An 18,958-nucleotide genomic window follows, 5' to 3' on the forward strand; every position below is an offset into this window, starting at 1 on the left:
GAAACGTATGCAAAGATGCTATGACGCTCAAATAAGATATAAGTACAAGACAAAAATAAAGGCTAGAATTAATATATAATAATTATGAACAATACTATTTATAGTAATTTTATGGATTTTTACCTAACTGAATCTAGGTCATCTAGGTTAACATCCTTCTTAAACAATTTAGGATTTTGTTAATTCGTCTTATTCATTAAACCTTTTATCAATCATATTGAACTTTTTTTTAATAAATCTAACATAGGTTAAGATGTGTTCAACTACTATGACCAAGATATGCTGACATGATATTGTTTTGAGTTGAAAACATCATTTCAATCATATATGACACATTTTAGGAAAATGCTTATATTTAAAATGAATAAATAATTATAATTAAACAATAAATAGTTTTCTTCTTTATAATATTAATTTCATTATAGGATAATTGGGAAGGGAAACAAATGTTAAAAATGTTAAAACCAATATATCTCAACTAAGAGGGAGAAATATGATTAAAAAGTTTGATCTTTTCCTTCTTTAAAATTAAGTGTATGAATGCTATTTTAATAAATTTTTTCAATCTTTCAAAGATGTGAAAACCAAGTCAAGAAAGAAAGACAAGATTCACACAAGATTTTATATTGGTTCAGCTCCAATAAGCTTACATCTAGTTTTCTTCCAAACAACTTGAGTTTGGAAGGAAATTCATTACAAAAATGTAAAGATTACAGAATTATAAGTTCACTTATGCAATATTCTTAACCTCTATCCATCAAGAATGACTCTTTAAGATGATGTTTCACACCATCACTATCAACCCTTGCCTTCACATCAAATATACAGACTAATGATTAAGTTTACAAAAAAATGTAAAGAAAACACCTCAAGTATAGATATCAAACAAAAAACTAGACTAATTCAACCAACCATTCTTGAAGGCATCTTGTCTTTGATTTCCACATATTAAGATCATTTCCTCTCCAAGAATGCTTCCTCACCTTTCTTGCTTTACAGATCAAAGTTTTGGATTCTATGTTCACACCTCATGATAAAGACAAGACCCATTTATACATGTTTCTAGTATTTTTAATTGATTATTATTTTAATATAATCAATTAAAATAGCGAGCAAATATTTCTTAACATGCATTTTAACAAAATTTAATAATGAGTTAAAACCTAATTCTTTTAAGATAATTGAGACATCATAAAAAAATCAATTAAACACTTTTGAAACATCAAAAATACATTATTAATCAATTTACTCCTCCTCTCAACAACAAATTCAAGATAGACATGATAATCAATAATTTAACTCGTTTCATAAAAAAAAATAGTGCTTCATCATTATTTTTTAGATTTCACTTATTTTTTTTCTTTTTTTTAAATAACACGTCTATGGTGAAAAGAAAAAGTCAATGTTGCTTAAATACTAGAAGAAAGCATTATCATTCTTATATTTCACTCCCATTCTTTTTTTCAACAAGATCTTCCGGAAAATATGATTCTATCAGTATCACAATGACACCCCAACTCTGAAATATTAATTGCACAAAAGTTGACCTTATTAACGTGTTATGAAACTGCAACGACAACCCCATAAGGAGAAATCAAAGATAAATCGAGCTTCAGAAAATAATGGTTACGTGTACATTGACCCCACTGTACAAATTAGTATAAACATATAACACGTTTACACACTTTTAGACCACTCAAACAATGTTACACACTATCACAAAGTTGTCCTTTTCTTATAAGTTATAATAAGATTTTTTGTACATGACAAATATTTTTTTAAAATTCTTCTATTAAAATATATAATCACTATTTTCGTATATAAATCAATTTATCGAAGACCGAATAATTTTTCCAATAAAGTAATATTTGGTTTAAAAGTAAGAATATACTTTAATTAGAAGTTTCTAGTAATGTGAAAGGGAGTGTATTCATAAAATAAATACAACCTTACACTTTAAACACGTAAACAATAAATGATTGTTTAAGACAATTTATTTAAAATAGTGTTATTCTCTTTTTGCAAATCCGTTAACTTGTAACTGACTTAAAGATAAATTTTAAAAATTTACATTTCATTAAAAAACCATAATCAATTTACATCTTCAATAATTATTTTGTAATATATTATCTAAGTTTTCATAAAAGTACTATGAATATGATTATTATTTTCAAAAGTTGACAAAGAATAAGAAAGGCAAGTGGGGAAGCAAAGACCAAGTCTTCCATTTATACAAACGTAACCAGTCAATTAATATTTACCAAATAAGTAAAAGACATTTGGACAAATCTAGGCATCAAACCAATGTCAGTTCCATCATTATTCATATACTGGTAGAAATGTAATAAGGAGAATCACATTTCTCAATGTTTGGGTTGGGAGACTGAAAAAAAAAAAACAGAACTTCATCCTTCATGTCTGATCGAGTCACTGCAGATAAAAAATGTTTTAACAAACATTTGTAGTTTTTGTCGAAGTGCTTTGATGTCGAAGTGTGCTACATGTGCAAAAAGAAAAACTAAGTATTAAATTCATTGTAGCTTCCATCACATGGTCTAACTGAACGGTTTTCTACTTTGCTGAACAAATGGGTTGGTAGGACTTGTATAAATTCTGAGCTGCGTGAGAATGACAAAAAAATCACTCTCCTTTGAGGTTGGTGTGGTTTGAGAAAGGAGAATTCAGGAGATGGCAGGTGGGTCTTTCACAACTGGTGCTGTGTCCAAGGAGAGAGCAGAACAATACAAGGGAAGAGTCACCCCTTTTGTCATCGTCGCTTGCATTGTTGCTGCCACTGGGGGGTCTCTCTTTGGCTATGATATTGGGATTTCAGGTTCATTCATAATCCATACTTTCAATCATAACTTTCATGGTTCCTTCTTTTCTGTGTTCAGTTTCTTTCACAATCCGTACTCTGAATACAATTCAGATGAGTTTTGACTGTTGTTTATGCCTAATAGTGCTGTCAAGACTTGTTGTGAAGAAAACTCTAACAACATAGGTGTTGAACTGTAAAATATTGCATATCTGACTAGAGATTCTGCTGTGTAAAAGTCATGGTGTGAAAATTTTGGTCTGTTCTGTGTACAATCTTGACCCTCTTTCAGTGATTTTAGAAGATGTGATTCCCAATTAGAAAAGGTTCCGGGTACTGCATGTAGTTTTCTGTCTTTCCAAAATCTCAGATGCAGATTCCTTAGCTCTAGTGCTAAAGACATTAAGTTATACCCAAATTCCCAACAGTGAATTACCTCATCATCTAGTTTGATGCAAATGCAATCAGTTCCCTTCCTATTCCCTTCTTATTGGCCAATTCTTGTTGAGATAACATGTTCTGTGAATCAAGTTCTATCTACTGTTTTAACAGAGAAGTTGTGGCTCCTCAGTTCCAAATTCAGATTCTTATGTCAATCATTGAAAAGAAAAAACCCCCTTAATTAAACTGTCTTTGAACATATCATGCTCATTACATCTGTTTTGCTTGTTAATGGAGATAATTATCCTCATATGTGGTAATGAAGTTACTTAACTTCATGGACAAAGGGCTCATTTTTTTAAGGTTTTGAATCCGACTTAAGTAAGTTCACACTGATCAACTTGGATTAGTCATGGTTGAACATGTCATTTGCAATACCAAAGATTCCAAAAAAAAGATAAAAATCTGAACTGTCTTGAATGCACTGCACCAAGCACTGGATCTCGATAAACAACTTTCTCCATGTATAGGTTGTGGATACCTTAGTGCCTTGGAATCATTTCCAACCTCATTAGCATTTATATTTACAAAATGTTAACAACTCCGTTTTGTTTGAGGAAAAGTTTTCTTTTCTCATATTCTGTTATCACTTTTAGATAATAAAAAGTGTCACTTTATTCTTTGCTTTGTCTGCTAGTTTCAAAAGTTTAAGTAAGAAACAGTGAAAAAGAAAAAAACAAACCATACAATATGTATTCTTCTACAATTTCCTGTACAAACCTCTTTAAAACAGGAAACAAAGATAATAAAGTATTACTTTTGAATTAAAAGTAAAAAGAAAATATTTTTCTCAAATTAAATGATCATCAAAACAAACTAATCCAAAACCTTAAACATAGTATCTATGGGTCATTTTCTTTATATGTCTTTTAACTTTTTTATTTCTACAATGTAAGACTTCCGTATGAAACCCTAAAATATGCTCAAGAACACAGATTGGATAATTCTTGTGCTTGAGAACTCATGTTGTGAGGAACAGAAAAGGGGGAAACTTAAAATTGCTACCGTGTTGTTAGATAATAAATAAACTGTACTTAGATTATCTTAGAGGATCTTTCTAATCTGTATCCTTAATTTTATGTTTTAGTCTAATCATTAGTGTGATTGAGCATGCAGCACTAATGCTAGTAATTCCGTGATTGCTCATAAATAAGAGCATTAAGTTAAAGTAACGCAGAACAATACATCCTGTCAATAATATATTGTAGTTTATTACTGTTAGCCATCTCTCATTTTCTTTTGCCTTAGAACCTTTAAAGTTCAGAAGTTTTCTCATACATGTTTTATGGTTAATAGGTGGTGTTACATCCATGGATGACTTCCTTAAAGAGTTCTTCCCTGCAGTGTACAGACAGAAATTGCATGCACATGAAAATAACTACTGCAAGTACGACAATCAGGGTCTTGCTGCGTTCACCTCTTCTCTGTACATTGCTGGTTTAATTGCATCCTTGATGGCATCTCCTGTGACAAGAAAGTATGGTCGTCGAGCAAGTATCATAGGTGGTGGTATTAGCTTTCTGATTGGATCAGCCCTGAATGCTTCAGCTGTGAACCTCACAATGCTGATATTAGGCCGGGTCATGCTTGGTGTTGGCATTGGATTTGGAAATCAGGTAGTAACATATTTCTTAAATCTATGACCAATCCTTATGCAGGAACAAACTTTTTTTTTCTTCTTGGATGAAATAAGTCAGGATATTTATATGAAAGGAGAAACCAACTTTTCTCCCTTGGTTAAAATCCAAGCTTTTGATTACCCCAACAAGTATGTAATGCTTTGAAAGGTGTGAGTGTTAAGAACATTGAGGTTAATGTTGAAATGTGTTCATAAAATTTACGGGGAACAAGTTAGTTATAAGATTGAAAGAGTCTATGTAGAGAAGATAACCCAGATATACCTTGAAAGTTGAAAAATTCTCCTCCTGGTTATTGTTTTGAAGGCTATTCCGCTTTATTTGTCAGAGATGGCACCGACACACCTTCGAGGTGGTCTGAACATGTTGTTTCAAGTTGCAACCACTCTTGGGATTTTCACAGCTAACATGGTCAATTATGGAACACAAAAGATCAAACCTTGGGGTTGGAGGCTGTCTCTAGGCTTGGCTGCAGTACCAGCTCTTTTGATGACAGTGGGAGGGATATTTCTCCCTGACACTCCAAATAGCTTAATCGAACGAGGATTGATGGAAAAAGGAAGGAAGCTGCTAGAAAAAATCAGAGGAACCAACGAAGTTGATGCCGAGTTCCAAGATATGGTTGATGCAAGCGAGTTGGCAAACTCAATAAAGCATCCATTTCGTAACATCCTTGAAAGAAGGTACAGACCAGAGTTGGTGATGGCAATCTTCATGCCCACCTTTCAGATTCTCACTGGCATAAATTCCATTCTCTTCTATGCTCCGGTTCTGTTTCAAAGCATGGGATTTGGAGGAGATGCATCACTCATCTCGTCAGCCTTGACCGGTGGAGTTCTTGCTGGTTCAACATTCATTTCCATAGCAACAGTAGATAAGTTGGGCAGGCGAGTTCTTCTTATCAGTGGCGGAGCACAAATGATCACATGCCAGGTAAGAAAAACTCTCATAAAAATTCTAATCATATCCATGCTGGTAGAAAATAATGCTAGAAGCCAGACAAAAACACCAATCTGGTGTATGATGTTTCACTTCAGAACTCATGTTAGAGGAAGGTCAAATGCAAATGTTATACAATTTTACTGAAACAGATAAAACTATCAGAATAATCAGTTTACTGTGATGAGTCAAATTCCATTACTTCATCAAATTTCACTTTAAAACTAATTGACAACAGAAGAAATTAGACTTCAAGAATAAAAATAGACCATGTTGCCTAACAACAATGTAGTTATAGTTTGCAAAAGTCAAGATTCTTACAAATTGCAAAGTGGTTGTTTATCATAAGATCTTACTATGACTGATGTTATGAGCAGGTTATAGTGGCCATAATTTTAGGGGTGAAGTTTGGAGCAGACCAAGAACTGTCAAAAGGGTTTTCAATATTGGTGGTTGTGGTGATTTGCCTATTTGTTGTTGCTTTTGGGTGGTCATGGGGTCCACTTGGGTGGACAGTTCCTAGTGAGATATTTCCATTGGAAATCAGGTCAGCTGGGCAAGGCATCACAGTTGCAGTGAATCTTCTGTTTACTTTTATAATAGCACAGGCCTTCCTTGCTCTTCTCTGCTCATTCAAGTTTGGGATCTTCCTCTTCTTTGCTGGGTGGATTACCATCATGACCATCTTTGTTTATCTCTTTCTACCTGAAACCAAGGGGATTCCCATTGAAGAGATGTCTTTTATGTGGAGGAAGCACTGGTTCTGGAAAAGGATATGCCTCAACTGATGTTAGTATCTCAAAATCTTCATCAGGATTGTTTATCAATAATTATAACATCAGATAGTAAAATATAAAAATTATCTTTTTACACCACAGAAGAATCTCTGATACAAAAAGTTTAAAGGTCATGCACACTAATCTCAAATAGTTTTACACTATCATTTACTCAGGATATTAGCATATATCAAAATATGGTAAATTTTCACTCTACTTAATAGGATCATCCAAAAATATTCTTAAATTAGTTGAGATTAGTTAACATTCCGACAGTTCAAAAATAATGGACGAACTTTACAATGATAACAGATCAAATTAAGTTTAAAACAAAATAAAAGGATAAATAAGGTATTTTACAGTAATATATATATATATATATATATGTGTGCGCGCGCGCTGAAATTCTAATGCTAAACTAAGTTATAATACCATGACATTCTATAACAGAACAATACACTCTTCTATAATTTGTTCCATCAAAATTATCTAAACAATTGTTTATATGATAGAATACACACACTTTGTATGAATGATTCCAAAAAGTACTCTCAATTTTATATATTGTATTTCAAATAATACTTAATCTTATCTAAAAAAATAAGTGTAGTCCAAATAATACATAGATATTTGTTAGGAGTAATTGTGATTCAAAAAATATTTACCTTATACTTTACAACGCTAGTCTATTAATAACTTGATACATTGATCAAGAATTAGACGTAACTTAGATTTTCAATACTAAACATTATAAAAATATCTAATCTAAATATCTTTGAATTGTATATTATTGATTTACAACTAGTTAAAAAAAAAGAGTTTTGTAAGTCTTTTTGAACGTGTATTTATCAACTTGAAATTATGTCTAATTGTCTTCGTCTTAAAAAAAACTCCTTGGAATGTGTCTTTCAAGTTAAAACTCTACATGCCCTCTTTTATCTTATATTGCTTTTAAAAAATTTCAAGAAGTTTTTAAATACAAAATTTTATTCTTGTGTGTTTTTGTTTGGTTTCACAATAGTAGTTGCTTGAAATACAAAGTTTACACCAAGAAGAGAGGATGTGAAATGATGTCTCCTTACTTTAAGAGCGAGAGCTTCCCAATAATGAAGGATTGTTCTAACTTGTAAGTATGTATAAAAGAAATTAATACAAAATACTAAGATGAACAAAGAATGCAGAAATAATGTAAGTATGTATAAAGCATTTTTTATTTTGTTCAACAAGTTTTCTTTGCATATGGATCGCTTTTATATACAAAGTGTTTTCAAAAAAGTTAATATAACTATGTGTTTCTTCTTGTCATTTTATCAATGTCAAATTATATAGCATGGACTATGATATGTTAAACAACTTTTCATAACAACTTTTTTTATAATAAATTATATGTCTTTATTTTATTAATTTTTTAAATTTATTTTCAAAAAAATATTTAAACCAACCAATCATAAATCACCATATATGAACATTGTAAAAAGTTATAAAACAAAGTTGTTAAAAAAATAGTAAGTTCATTTAAAAACTCAAGCTTCATCCAGATTATATTTTAATGATTTTTAAGACTTGTTAAAGACTCTCATCTTAATTATAAAATGTAATAAAAAATGAAAACGGGAGGTTTGAACTTATCCACCTACTTAAATATATATTTTTTATTTGAATTATAATTTCGGGCTTGTATACTCACCCACCATATTGAGATATCTTATAAATTAGTTTGTTTTTTCAATAGATTAGGAGTTAACTATATAAAAGATGAAGTCCAATGAACCGTTATCTTATGTTGTATTTATTATTAACCATAACAAATTTTCTATAAAATAATTATTATATTATTAATCCTTAATATTAGTATGCTAATAATATTATTTTATTCTCTCATTAATTTGAGTGTCAAAGTATAATTTTAAAATGAAACTTCTTCCGAAATGTAGAGTTTTCTTGTTAAAATTCACAATTTAACATATAAAGCTTAAAAGTTCACTTTATCAATTGATCGATCAAATACATTCCACCATACTCATATTGTACCTATTCATGATTAAATGGACACGACAAACAAAAAATAAAAATCTTCATAAAACACACAAAAATAAGAAGGAAAAAGCAAAAAATACTTTAATAAAAAGCTAGAAACAAAATTTGAAAAAAATAAATAAATTTAACAAATATTAAACATAATAGTACATGTTGAAAAATGGAAACAACAAAAAGTAGCTAAAACTTTATTTAAAATTCCAAATCCTTTTTATTTGTTTTTCGGATTCCCTTTTCATGAATCGAATTAGTTTAAAAAATCAAGAATCAGATTAGGTCAGATGAAGTTAAATCAAATTATGTTTTTTATTTAAATATAATACTATACATTTAAAACTAATTAGCAACTAGTAGGTATATATGAGTACTAAGTCAACCAAGTCGTTTATTGTAGTTAAATATATTAACAAGTAAAACACACAGATATATATATATATAGAGAGAGAGAGAGTATGTTTTTCAAATATTATTTTAGAATTTAATTGCATTGTACTTACAATATGATATTTATATTTATCAGAATATAAAAAAATTATTGTATTTTTTATCTTTGAATTTATTTGATTTATTAAGAAATATGAAAGAAAATTAAAATTTTAAACAAGAAAAGTTATGTAAAAAATAAAAATATATTATATTTTTCATAATGAAATGTTTAAACATTTTTTTTTAATTTAACAGTTGTGTGATAAAAAAATACATATCTAACTTATTTTGTAAAGACAGTTTAACTTTTATATTAAAATAAAATTTGCGTTTAATTTTTACATTACTTAAAATGAATGCATAATAAAATTTGGATCAAACCCGCGATTTTATTTCTCAAAATAACAATTTTGTTTTTCAAAAAAAACCTTTAAATGGATATATTAGACCATTATTACATTTTTTCAAATTAATGTCGTCTTACGTATTGAAATTTGAATCAAATATTATTTTAGAACTCTTATCATTTAAAGAATAAAAACCTAATTGAATAAAAGAAAATGTAAAAAAAAATACTAAGCTCAATCTTTTTAATCACTAATCCTACAAAATTATATATATATATATATATATATATATATATATATATAATTTTAATACTTTTTAATATTATTTTTCCATAATTATGTATATTTTTATAATTAATTGTTAAAAATACACATGTATTTTAATTTATTTCAATAAAAGAATAAAATTTATTATCTAATTGATTGGTGAAACAATAAATTGAGTTGGAGTGAATTAAAAAAACTATCTAGAAAAGTTAACTTATTCTGGAAATGTTTTTATTCCATAAGGGTTGTAAACGAACCCTAGTGATTTGGTATATATACATGACATTAGCATGGGTGACAATCAGACTTAGTTTTTCTTTTCTTGAATAAACCCTTTGGTTTCCTTGATTTTGCAATTATGGGAACTTCTCTTCTTCGCTCCCACGATTGTCTTCAAGGCCGCGATGCTTTGTCCCTTAATTCATCTTCCATTAGATCACAAGGAAACCCTAATCCCAACCCCATCCCGTACGAGACTCGCCGCCGGAGGCTCTACGTCGGTGATCGCTCCGGCATGGTGGTGAAGGCCCACGACTCAAACCTCGTCATGGGCCAAGTCAAGATCCTCAAGAGAGGCGAGAAGCTGAGCCCCGTCAACACCCATTCCAGCGATGATGGTTTTGATCTGGTTTTGGGATCCACGAACCGGTTGGGTCCGGATCCGAGTTCTGTTCCGGTTCCGGGGTTCCTCGCTCTGAGGAGGTGATGATGAATTGGTTGATCGTATTGTTAGATTTCGGCGTCGATTGTGCGCACTTGAGACCCACTTGAGCAGTGGTTGTTTGGAACTTTCTTGATCGTTTGATCTGATTGCATGGTCTCGACCAACGAATGATTTGTTTTTATCTTTTTCGAGAGCATGATCCTTGGGTGCAAGCGAATGAAGATAACATCGAAGGCGAAAGGGGAATACTTTGAGTCCTACGAGGCTTTAGGTCACTGTTGGAGACAAGAAAATAGGTGGTCTTAGTGTAAATTCCATAGTGTTATTTAAGTATATCACATTAATCCAGTAATGTGTGGACGTGGGTGTAAGTGTTGTGTCTTGATTTGTCTAATTCTGAAACTTGATAGAATAAAATTTCTGGTGTTGGTGACTTCATGAATTGAATTGAACTTGCAATGTTGTTTGGGGAGGACATTGATGGGATACAATTGGTGATTTCTTTGGGTTGTTTGTAAAATGCGAAATTGGTGCGTCTGATCAAACTTACCAATATTGCGATGCTTTTTTTTTGGTTTATTTAATGAACTACTTCATACATGTTAAAAGTGGTCAATTGGAAATTGATATTATATTATTACCTGAAGTTTAGGTGCAAACGCCATTGGGACTTGGGGTCTGATCAAATCCCAGTCACACCCTGAGAGAAAAAAATGTGTTCATTGTTTTTTGTTGCTTTTTATTTTATTTTTATTTCCTTTTCAATTTTCATATCCAGTCTACGTTCGAAATATTTATTTCCAATCTTTATCGACGTTTTCGATCGTTGTTTTCTATCTGTTACAATTTTACAAAACGTAAAACCCAAATTGATATAGCTGAAAATTGTTTGTGCAATATATTTGAATCTTCAAGATATCTGAACTTAATCAATCAATTTGCTTCAATTGGGATTTGTAGTTACTTGAATGAAAATACAAATTGATAATAAAATAGACAATAAGTGGAAAAAGGTTAGTATTAGGAGCACATGGTGAGTTGTCAAGTATAGGTGAAACAATGAAGAAAAGTAAAAGCCTTTCCTATGTTCCATCAGAAGTTCATCATATCTGACTCAAAGGTGTGTCGTAAATACAGTAATCAATCATTGTGTGAATCAAACGGCCGTGGCAGGTGACATCTGAATATGCAAACAAGCGTGATGAGTCTCCAGAAGGCCACCGTAGCATTCACAACGCCACCCAACTACGCGGCGAGACTTTCCAACCTACTCAGCCTCGGCGGCTACACTCCCCTCTGGTGCCCCACGCTCTGCATCCAACCCCTTCCCTCCAACCTCGCCCCCTTCCTATCCCCTCACTCCCTCAGCCCCATCTCTGCCATCGCTTTCACTTCCCGAACCGCAATCCAAGCCCTCCTCCAAGCTGCCACCTCTCTCTCTCACCCTCCGCTCCCTCCAGAGGGCCCCACCTTCACCCTCGCCGCCCTCGGCAAAGACGCCGACCTCATCGACGCCCAATTCCTCTCCGCATTCTGCAGCAACTCCAACCGACTCTGTGTCCTGGTGCCGCCTACCGCCACGCCCACCGCCCTGGTGAAGGCCCTCGGGGACGGACGCGGCCGGAGGGTGTTGTGTCCGGTCCCACGGGTCATCGGCGTGAATGAACCGCCGGTGGTGCCGGGTTTCCTACAAGAGCTTCGGCGCGGCCGGTGGGTCCCTGTTCGTGTGGAGGCTTACGAGACGAGGTGGGCCGGGCCCCGGTGCGCGGAGAGCATTGTGACGGCGAGCGAGGAGGGAGGATTGGATGCGGTGGTGTTCACCAGTACCGCTGAGGTCGAGGGCCTGCTTCAGAGCTTGAAGGAGTTTGGGCTGGGCTTTGCGGACTTGAGACGGAGGTGCCCCAGATTGGTTGTTGCAGCCCATGGGCCTGTTACTGCCGCTGGGGCCCAGAGGCTTGGTGTGGAGGTGGATGTGGTGAGTTCCAGATTTGGTAGTTTTGATGGAGTTATTGACGTTCTTAATGTGACATTCTCAAGGTTTAGAGTTTAGACGAAAGAATTCAATTTTGATTTGATTTTAGCGTCATAATTAAAACTCCATTCATTAGAAACATTAATCTGTTTTTATATTCCTTATTAAATTACTTGTAATCCTAATGTTTCGGATGTGCTGGGGCTGTGTTGGTCCCACGTCTCTACGTCACTTTCTCCTTATCCTCCGTACGTCGGATATACTGTACTTACTTTTCAACTCGCCGGTGGGAGACCTGCAAAAGATTCTCCGATGCCAAAGTCAGTTGAGAGCTATGACGTTTTTCTCAGACAGTAATAAATGTGCAGTAAATGCAACCTATCTACCACTCACCCTGATCTGTATTTATAGTTCTCGCTATGGGCTTGGGATTAGTGAAAAGTTAATCACGGCCCAATTCAGCCCAAATAGCTTTTAAACCTTACTTACCTTAAACTAGGATGATTAGTAACATAGCCGGCCGATCCGGACGGTCGAGAGGTCGATTTTGGGTGATTTCCGGGTATGTCCGTGCGAGCGTCCGCCCGGACATACATAGCCTTTCACAAGTGTGGTCATGGGGTCACACGGGCGGCTGCCCTATAATACCTGTTCGCATCGGTCAGTGAAGTGCAGTTTACTGTCTCGTATGTTATAATGGGCGACCGGTCTGTTTGGTGATTTGATGACGTGGGCGTCCTTCCGTACGGCACCCGATCCCTACTGGTACACCTAAAAATATTAACAAGTATATTCGCGTGGCGGTCAGACGTCTGTATCTATATAATGGTAATGTGGTTTTCCTTTGTTTTTCTATCAAATAAAGGGTAGTATTTTTGCATCATGATGCTTCTCGGTTAAAATATTTACTTGTGAGAAACTTTTAGAGAAAAATATTTTTATGGTGTCCTCTGTATAACAAAATATATAGTTTTGGTATAAAATTACAAAAGAAATCAACATAGACGAGAATAAGGATTTCAAGTTTTATTTATAAAGTAAGAATTTCAAAATTTTCATAATTGTTTTCTCTTCATACTTTCTTCTTGGTTTAGTTAACGTATCATTAACTTCGACTAAAACATCATTGGTTTAACTAAGACTGAAATGTACTGGCTTGGATGAAATTAGGTGTTGTATCTATATATATTTTTTTCAATTAATGTTGGTGGTAATTTCTTTCATGTTGAAGTTAATCATGATGCTTTCTTTAGCTAAAATCACCAAGATTATTTTGTTAGATTTGGGCAGTTTACTCTAAACATTGAATAACAAGTGAGCTTTAAAAAGTGATAGGGAGCTGATTGGAAGTTTTGTGGAAATGAAAGACCATTAATCAAGCTTCAAAGCACATACAAGATCAAGACAAGTTAATGAATTCAATTTAAAATAAAAAATGTTTTATGAAGCAGAATGGGAGAGGGTGGGACAGAAATGTGTAGCACACTGAAACAATGAAAATATGTATTATACAAGCTGCAAACTTCTTTAATTACATAGGTGCAAACTTGTTATCTAAAAACAATTACTATATTTTTCGAATGGTTTTGAAAGCGGTGACAAATGAAATTTTATTGCCCTTCATCTATATGATTTAGGCCTGACAGATGCTTCAGAACATCTTCCATTGATGGCTGATCTGACGACCTGCTTCTGGTGCAAAACATAGCAACCTCAAGAACCAGTTTAATCTCTTCCAATGAACTTGCGGAGTTTGCTTCATTCTCATTATAAATTTCTCTCAAGAGATCCTCCCATGGTTTGCTGTGTATGCTGCCTCCTGCATTTCTCAACCTTCCGCCACTTAAAATTTCCAGAATCATCTCCCCAAAATTGTAGATATCCATTCGCAGTTCTTCTTTTGTGGCAGCATCATATTCTGTCACCAAACAATAAACATCAACCATATACTTCTCTGCTATGAACCTAAGCTATACGCTTCGACTGGATCACTGGATCCATCTATAGATCATTTGTATATTCCTAACATTCCAAAAGCTTCGAGTGTTAAATGAAACAATGAAGTGTTAAATGGAAAATAACTTTGTTTTCTTGCAGTAAAAACTTTTGCAATGACAACTAATTATTCCAAGTTGTATAAAAAAATCAATTATTCCAAGTACTACAGTTTGAAGAAAATGTTATAAACAGTCTCGCAATACAAGTCTGTCTGTAAAACATTGTAATCAAATTCAATATTTGAATGATGTATCAAATTAATGCATATGTGTATTGCACACGCTTGTTTTGTTTATCATACCTGCTTCCCACTTGGTTATGGTGGGTGATGAGCCTTTGCTCAACCTCGAAACCTGTTTGAACCCAAATTCTGCCAAATGGGGTTCCATGTTTTCGTCAAATACAACGTTGGTAGGCTTCAAGTCTCCGTGGGGTATTGCTGGGTAACATTCATGGTGAAGAAAGCAGAGTCCCCTTGCAATTCCAACAACTGTTCTGAATTTTGCTGCCCAATCCCATTTGATTTCCATTTTCTCAGCCAAATTCCCATTGGGCAAGTAATCATACAAAAGATAGACTAAATGCTGGTTGTGGCAAAACCCCAGTAGTCTGATTAAATTCTTGTGCCTTGAATTTCCCAGTCTCGTTATGAATTCTGACACAACCTTGATGCTCCTAGCTTCCCACTCCTTCTTCTTCACCAAAACTGTTATTCCTGTCGGCAGAACAGCCTTTGTAACTGCTGGTAATGGTGATGTAACTTCTGTTGGTTTTGTGGCAGTGAGGCTCGTCAAAACATCATTTGCTGTGAATTGAGGGAGACCCACGAATGATACCATCTTCCATTGACTTTTTATCCCCCTTCTCAAATAAAATATTCCAAAAGTTAGTCCCAGAAGAACTATTAGCAACCCTACAGAGAGTAACACAATATGTGTAATCTTCCACGGGCCTTTTCTGCCCAATATTCCAACTGAATGAGGGCATGATCTCAGGGGTGCTCCACATAGCTCTGAATTTCCGATAAATGCACTTTTTCCCATCAATTTGAATGTCTTTCCTGTGGGTATTGAACCGGAGATATTGTTAAAAGACACATTCAGAAGTTGTAAACTTGAAGCACTGCCAAACTCAGCAGGTATGAGGCCATTGAACTTGTTGTTTGATAGGTCCACCACAACAAGAACAGGAATATTTGCAAGCTCATCAGGTATATGACCTGTTAAGCTATTGTAGGATAGGTTGATTTTCTCAAGAGCTCGACATTTGGAAGCACTGTTTGGGATGATCCCAGATAAGTTATTGTTATCCAGATCAATAACTGAAATTGATTTGCAGGACTCAAATAGGGGAAGATCACCAGAAATACCACAAGAAGATGCTGAAAAATTTTGAAGTTGGGGCAAAGACCACGTTTGTGCAGGGATGGTACCTCCTAATTTCAGATTATAAGAGACATTAAAATACTCCAGTTGAGTGGCTTGAGAAATATCGGAGGGAATGCCACCAACAAAGTTGTTTCTAGAGAGATCGACGTATAAGATATCAGGAAGATGGCTGAATTTCAAAGTGATTTCTCCTGAAAATGAATTATCTTCTAGGCGAAGGCGAACGAGTGAAGAACAGTTGGAGATTGATGAGAGATCACCTTCGAATTTGTTTGAAAACAGTATTAGCTTAAATAGTACTCCACTCACACAGATATCAGGTGGTATGCTTCCCACTAAATTGTTTGTGGAAGCATCCACCCACTTGAGTTTGGAGTTCCTCCCTAAGCTCCGAGGAAGTGACCCAGAGAAGCGATTGTTCCAAATGAGAAGAGTTTCCAAGGATGGGAGTTGAGCAATTCCTTCAGGAACAATGCCACTCATATCATTGTACATGAGACTGAGTAGTCTTAGGTTCTTTAGCATTGAGAAGCTTTCGGGAATGGACCCTGAGAGGAAGTTATCAGAGAGATCTAAATCTGCCAGGGATTCAATGTTACCGAGCTCACTTGGCACTGTTCCTGTGAGCTGGTTTCTGAAAAGGAATAGTGATTGCAAACTGGTGAGATTGGAGAGTTGCTTTGGTATGTGGCCTGATAGATTTGCTCCTGCTATGTCAAGATACTGAAGCTGACTCATGTTACCTAGTTCAGGTGGAATAAAACTCTGGTATAGGTTGTACCCAATCTCCATATGGGTCACTGTTTTGAGGTTACCCAGTTCTGGAGGTATACTTCCTGAAAGAGAATTTCCTGCAAGATGAAGAAACTGAAGGCTTTTGAAAGAACCGTATTCAGATGGAATTGAATTTCTGAAGTAGCTCCCAGCTAGATTGAGAACTTTAAGGTTTGCTAGCTGTGAAAATTCAGCAGGTAATGACCCTGAAAAACTGTTGCTAAAGGCATCAAGTACAACCAAATTTTGGAGCCTAGTAATTCCACCAGGGAAGGAACCAGAAAAATTGTTTCTGCTGATGTCCAAACTTGTGAGGCTGGTGAGGTTGAAAATCTCAGCTGGAAGCTGCCCTGAGAAGAAATTGTAGCTCAGGTTGAGATTAGTGAGGTTTGTGAAGATGCTGAATTGCTTCCCTGACAAAACACCTCCGAGTTTCTTCATGGAAAGGTCTATAGAAGTTACAGTGGTTGAGTCATTGTCACACTTGACACCTGACCAAGAACACACATAGTATTTCCCAGTTAATTTTCCTGCTGAGGGTACCACCCAGTTGCTCAAGCTGTTATCATCATCTACAAGTTCATCTTTTAGGCTGAGAAGTGCTTGTGAGTAAGGGTCGATTGCTAAAACTGTTGATATCATGAAGGTAGCAAGAAGATTGATGTAGAAGCACTTGAAAATCTCCATTGGAACTTGAATAGCACAAGGGAGAGGGACAACTGTATGTACCCTAAGCAAAGGCAAAAGCAACGATGTCAGAATAAAATAAGAGTGTGCATAATTTTTTGTTTTGTTGCATTAGGAATGCATGGGGAATAGAGAAAGGAAATGACACTGTACAAATGAGAGAAGAGAATGACTATTGTGATTGATTAGTTGGTTAAAGAATATTATAATTGGGTTACTTTGGGGGAGCCAGAGGGACCCTTCTGTGTTTATTTATGTGGATGGTGTTTGCCATTAGAGAATAAAGCCTTCAAATATGAAATTATCTTTTTTTAACTTTTTCATTTTGGGGAATCCCATAGGTAAGAGACGTCATGGCTAATTCAAATGCTTTTATCTTTACTCTGTTTTGTGTGGGACATGGACATGCATCACCTTCGTCCATATCCCTGTCCTTTGTGTATATGGAGATCATAAAGTTCCCTTGGATGGTCTTTTTCTGCTCCGAAGAAAGCCAAATTTCTTAATTCAGTAGCATGGCCATATCTTGCAGCACCAACATATCAAAAGAAAATTGTCATATACTGCAGTACATCCTTACAATTACTTCACCCTCCACTGCTAATCAATGGTTACATTTTTTTATCTAGCTAAATTATTACCACCAGGTATCATGCATGGGTGTAAAAACTTTACTTCAGATATGATTATGGTTTTCGTCATTAACTTGGACCTTAGTGTCATGTAATTCACTTTATAAACAACCTTTCTCTTCACAATCTACAACCTTCATTAAATATAAAATTTCTTATATTGAAACTCATCTTCTTTACAATATGAGAATTTCCTGTGCTTTAGAAAAATTTCAAGAAAATATGTTAATTGCATTTTAGTAGTGTGAATATTTTGTATCACTTAGGTTTATGTCTTTTTAGTATTATATTTTTTTAATAAATTTTTCCCTTAAAATCTTTATCATTTTCTTTCAATGGATTTTGTCCTTTACTACAAAAGAAAATCACCATAGACTACCTAAAACTAGTGAATTGTGCATGAGAATTTCTGAAAAAATGACAGTGCCAACGGATGAAAACATACTTCATTGGTGTCTTTTCACGAGAGTCAGGACCCTTCAGCAGCTACTCTCACATAGTTCCCGTGACTAAGAGAAATATATAATGAATATCACATTCTATATATAGGCACTGTGATAATTTTCTGAATGGTAATTCTTAGATATTTCATTTAGAAAGGGAAGAAAGTTTTTAAAAAAGATGAAGATAAAGTAGATACTAAGTCACCTACAGATTAAATTTTGTAGTTAATGAAGATATTGTTGTAATCTCCTCTAATTTATGTGGTATTCAGAATAATTTGAATATGCATTTCCTAAGGACATTCTTAACATATAAAAAAATATCATTTTATATTGAATAATGATGCTAAAGAATGTGTTGGGAAATTTTAAGAAAATAATTTATTTGTAAGGAGAATTTGAAATGTTTTACTTTATGTTATTTGGATAAAAGATTTTAAAAGAAATTCAAATTTAAGAATTTAAAAAAATAATTGAATTATTTAAAAATATAACATTTTATATTTCGTTTAAAAAATAATAAGAATTTAAGATTCTTTATATTTACGAATTTATGTATATCTTTTTCATATTTTCCTTTGATTTTTCGAGAACAGTGAACGAGTAAGAATGAAATACTAATGATTATTTTTCAGTTGACTAATTTTTATTTACTGATATGTAATTTATTTAAATTATTATATATATTTTTAAATTGATGTTATTCCATATTTGA

General features: G+C 34.0%; 4 protein-coding genes across 4 annotated transcripts; 3 read left to right on the forward strand and 1 right to left on the reverse strand.

Moving 5' to 3' along the window:
* Positions 1-2,362: 2,362 nt before the first annotated feature.
* LOC108329953 (sugar transport protein 7) lies at positions 2,363-6,707 on the forward strand. Its single transcript, XM_017564361.2, has 4 exons — positions 2,363-2,833; positions 4,553-4,872; positions 5,200-5,826; positions 6,210-6,707. The coding sequence occupies exons 1-4, from the start codon at positions 2,689-2,691 to the stop codon at positions 6,618-6,620; spliced, it is 1,503 nt and encodes a 500-aa protein (XP_017419850.1). The 5' UTR covers positions 2,363-2,688; the 3' UTR covers positions 6,621-6,707.
* A 3,226-nt stretch (positions 6,708-9,933) lies between these two features.
* LOC108330029 (uncharacterized) lies at positions 9,934-10,766 on the forward strand. The gene has a single exon (XM_017564474.2). The coding sequence runs from the start codon at positions 10,044-10,046 to the stop codon at positions 10,389-10,391; it is 348 nt and encodes a 115-aa protein (XP_017419963.1). The 5' UTR covers positions 9,934-10,043; the 3' UTR covers positions 10,392-10,766.
* A 784-nt stretch (positions 10,767-11,550) lies between these two features.
* On the forward strand, positions 11,551-12,399 carry LOC108330169 (uncharacterized). Its single transcript, XM_017564675.1, has one exon. It carries the CDS (start codon positions 11,551-11,553, stop codon positions 12,397-12,399), a length of 849 nt encoding a protein of 282 aa, XP_017420164.1.
* Positions 12,400-13,784: 1,385 nt separating this feature from the next.
* On the reverse strand, positions 13,785-17,381 carry LOC108332034 (leucine-rich repeat receptor-like protein kinase TDR). The gene is made up of 2 exons (XM_017567126.2): positions 14,621-17,381; positions 13,785-14,239 (listed from the first exon to the last, which is right to left on the reverse strand). The coding sequence occupies exons 1-2, from the start codon at positions 17,166-17,168 to the stop codon at positions 13,932-13,934; spliced, it is 2,856 nt and encodes a 951-aa protein (XP_017422615.1). The 5' UTR covers positions 17,169-17,381; the 3' UTR covers positions 13,785-13,931.
* Between the last annotated feature and the right edge of the window lie 1,577 nt (positions 17,382-18,958).

This window comes from Vigna angularis, chromosome 4 (assembly GCF_016808095.1).
Source record: "Vigna angularis cultivar LongXiaoDou No.4 chromosome 4, ASM1680809v1, whole genome shotgun sequence".
In the NCBI taxonomy this organism is placed as follows: Eukaryota; Viridiplantae; Streptophyta; class Magnoliopsida; order Fabales; family Fabaceae; genus Vigna; species Vigna angularis.

Coding starts and splice junctions, on each gene's coding strand:
- LOC108329953 (XM_017564361.2), top strand. CDS start 2,689: ATGGCAGGTGGGTCTTTCACAACTGGTGCTGTGTCCAAGGAGAGAGCA. Junction 2,834..4,552: donor CTATGATATTGGGATTTCAG/GTTCATTCATAA, acceptor TATGGTTAATAG/GTGGTGTTACATCCATGGAT. Junction 4,873..5,199: donor GCATTGGATTTGGAAATCAG/GTAGTAACATAT, acceptor ATTGTTTTGAAG/GCTATTCCGCTTTATTTGTC.
- LOC108330029 (XM_017564474.2), top strand. CDS start 10,044: ATGGGAACTTCTCTTCTTCGCTCCCACGATTGTCTTCAAGGCCGCGAT.
- LOC108330169 (XM_017564675.1), top strand. CDS start 11,551: ATGAGTCTCCAGAAGGCCACCGTAGCATTCACAACGCCACCCAACTAC.
- LOC108332034 (XM_017567126.2), bottom strand. CDS start 17,168: ATGGAGATTTTCAAGTGCTTCTACATCAATCTTCTTGCTACCTTCATG. Junction 14,240..14,620: donor CATAACCAAGTGGGAAGCAG/GTATGATAAACA, acceptor GTTTGGTGACAG/AATATGATGCTGCCACAAAA.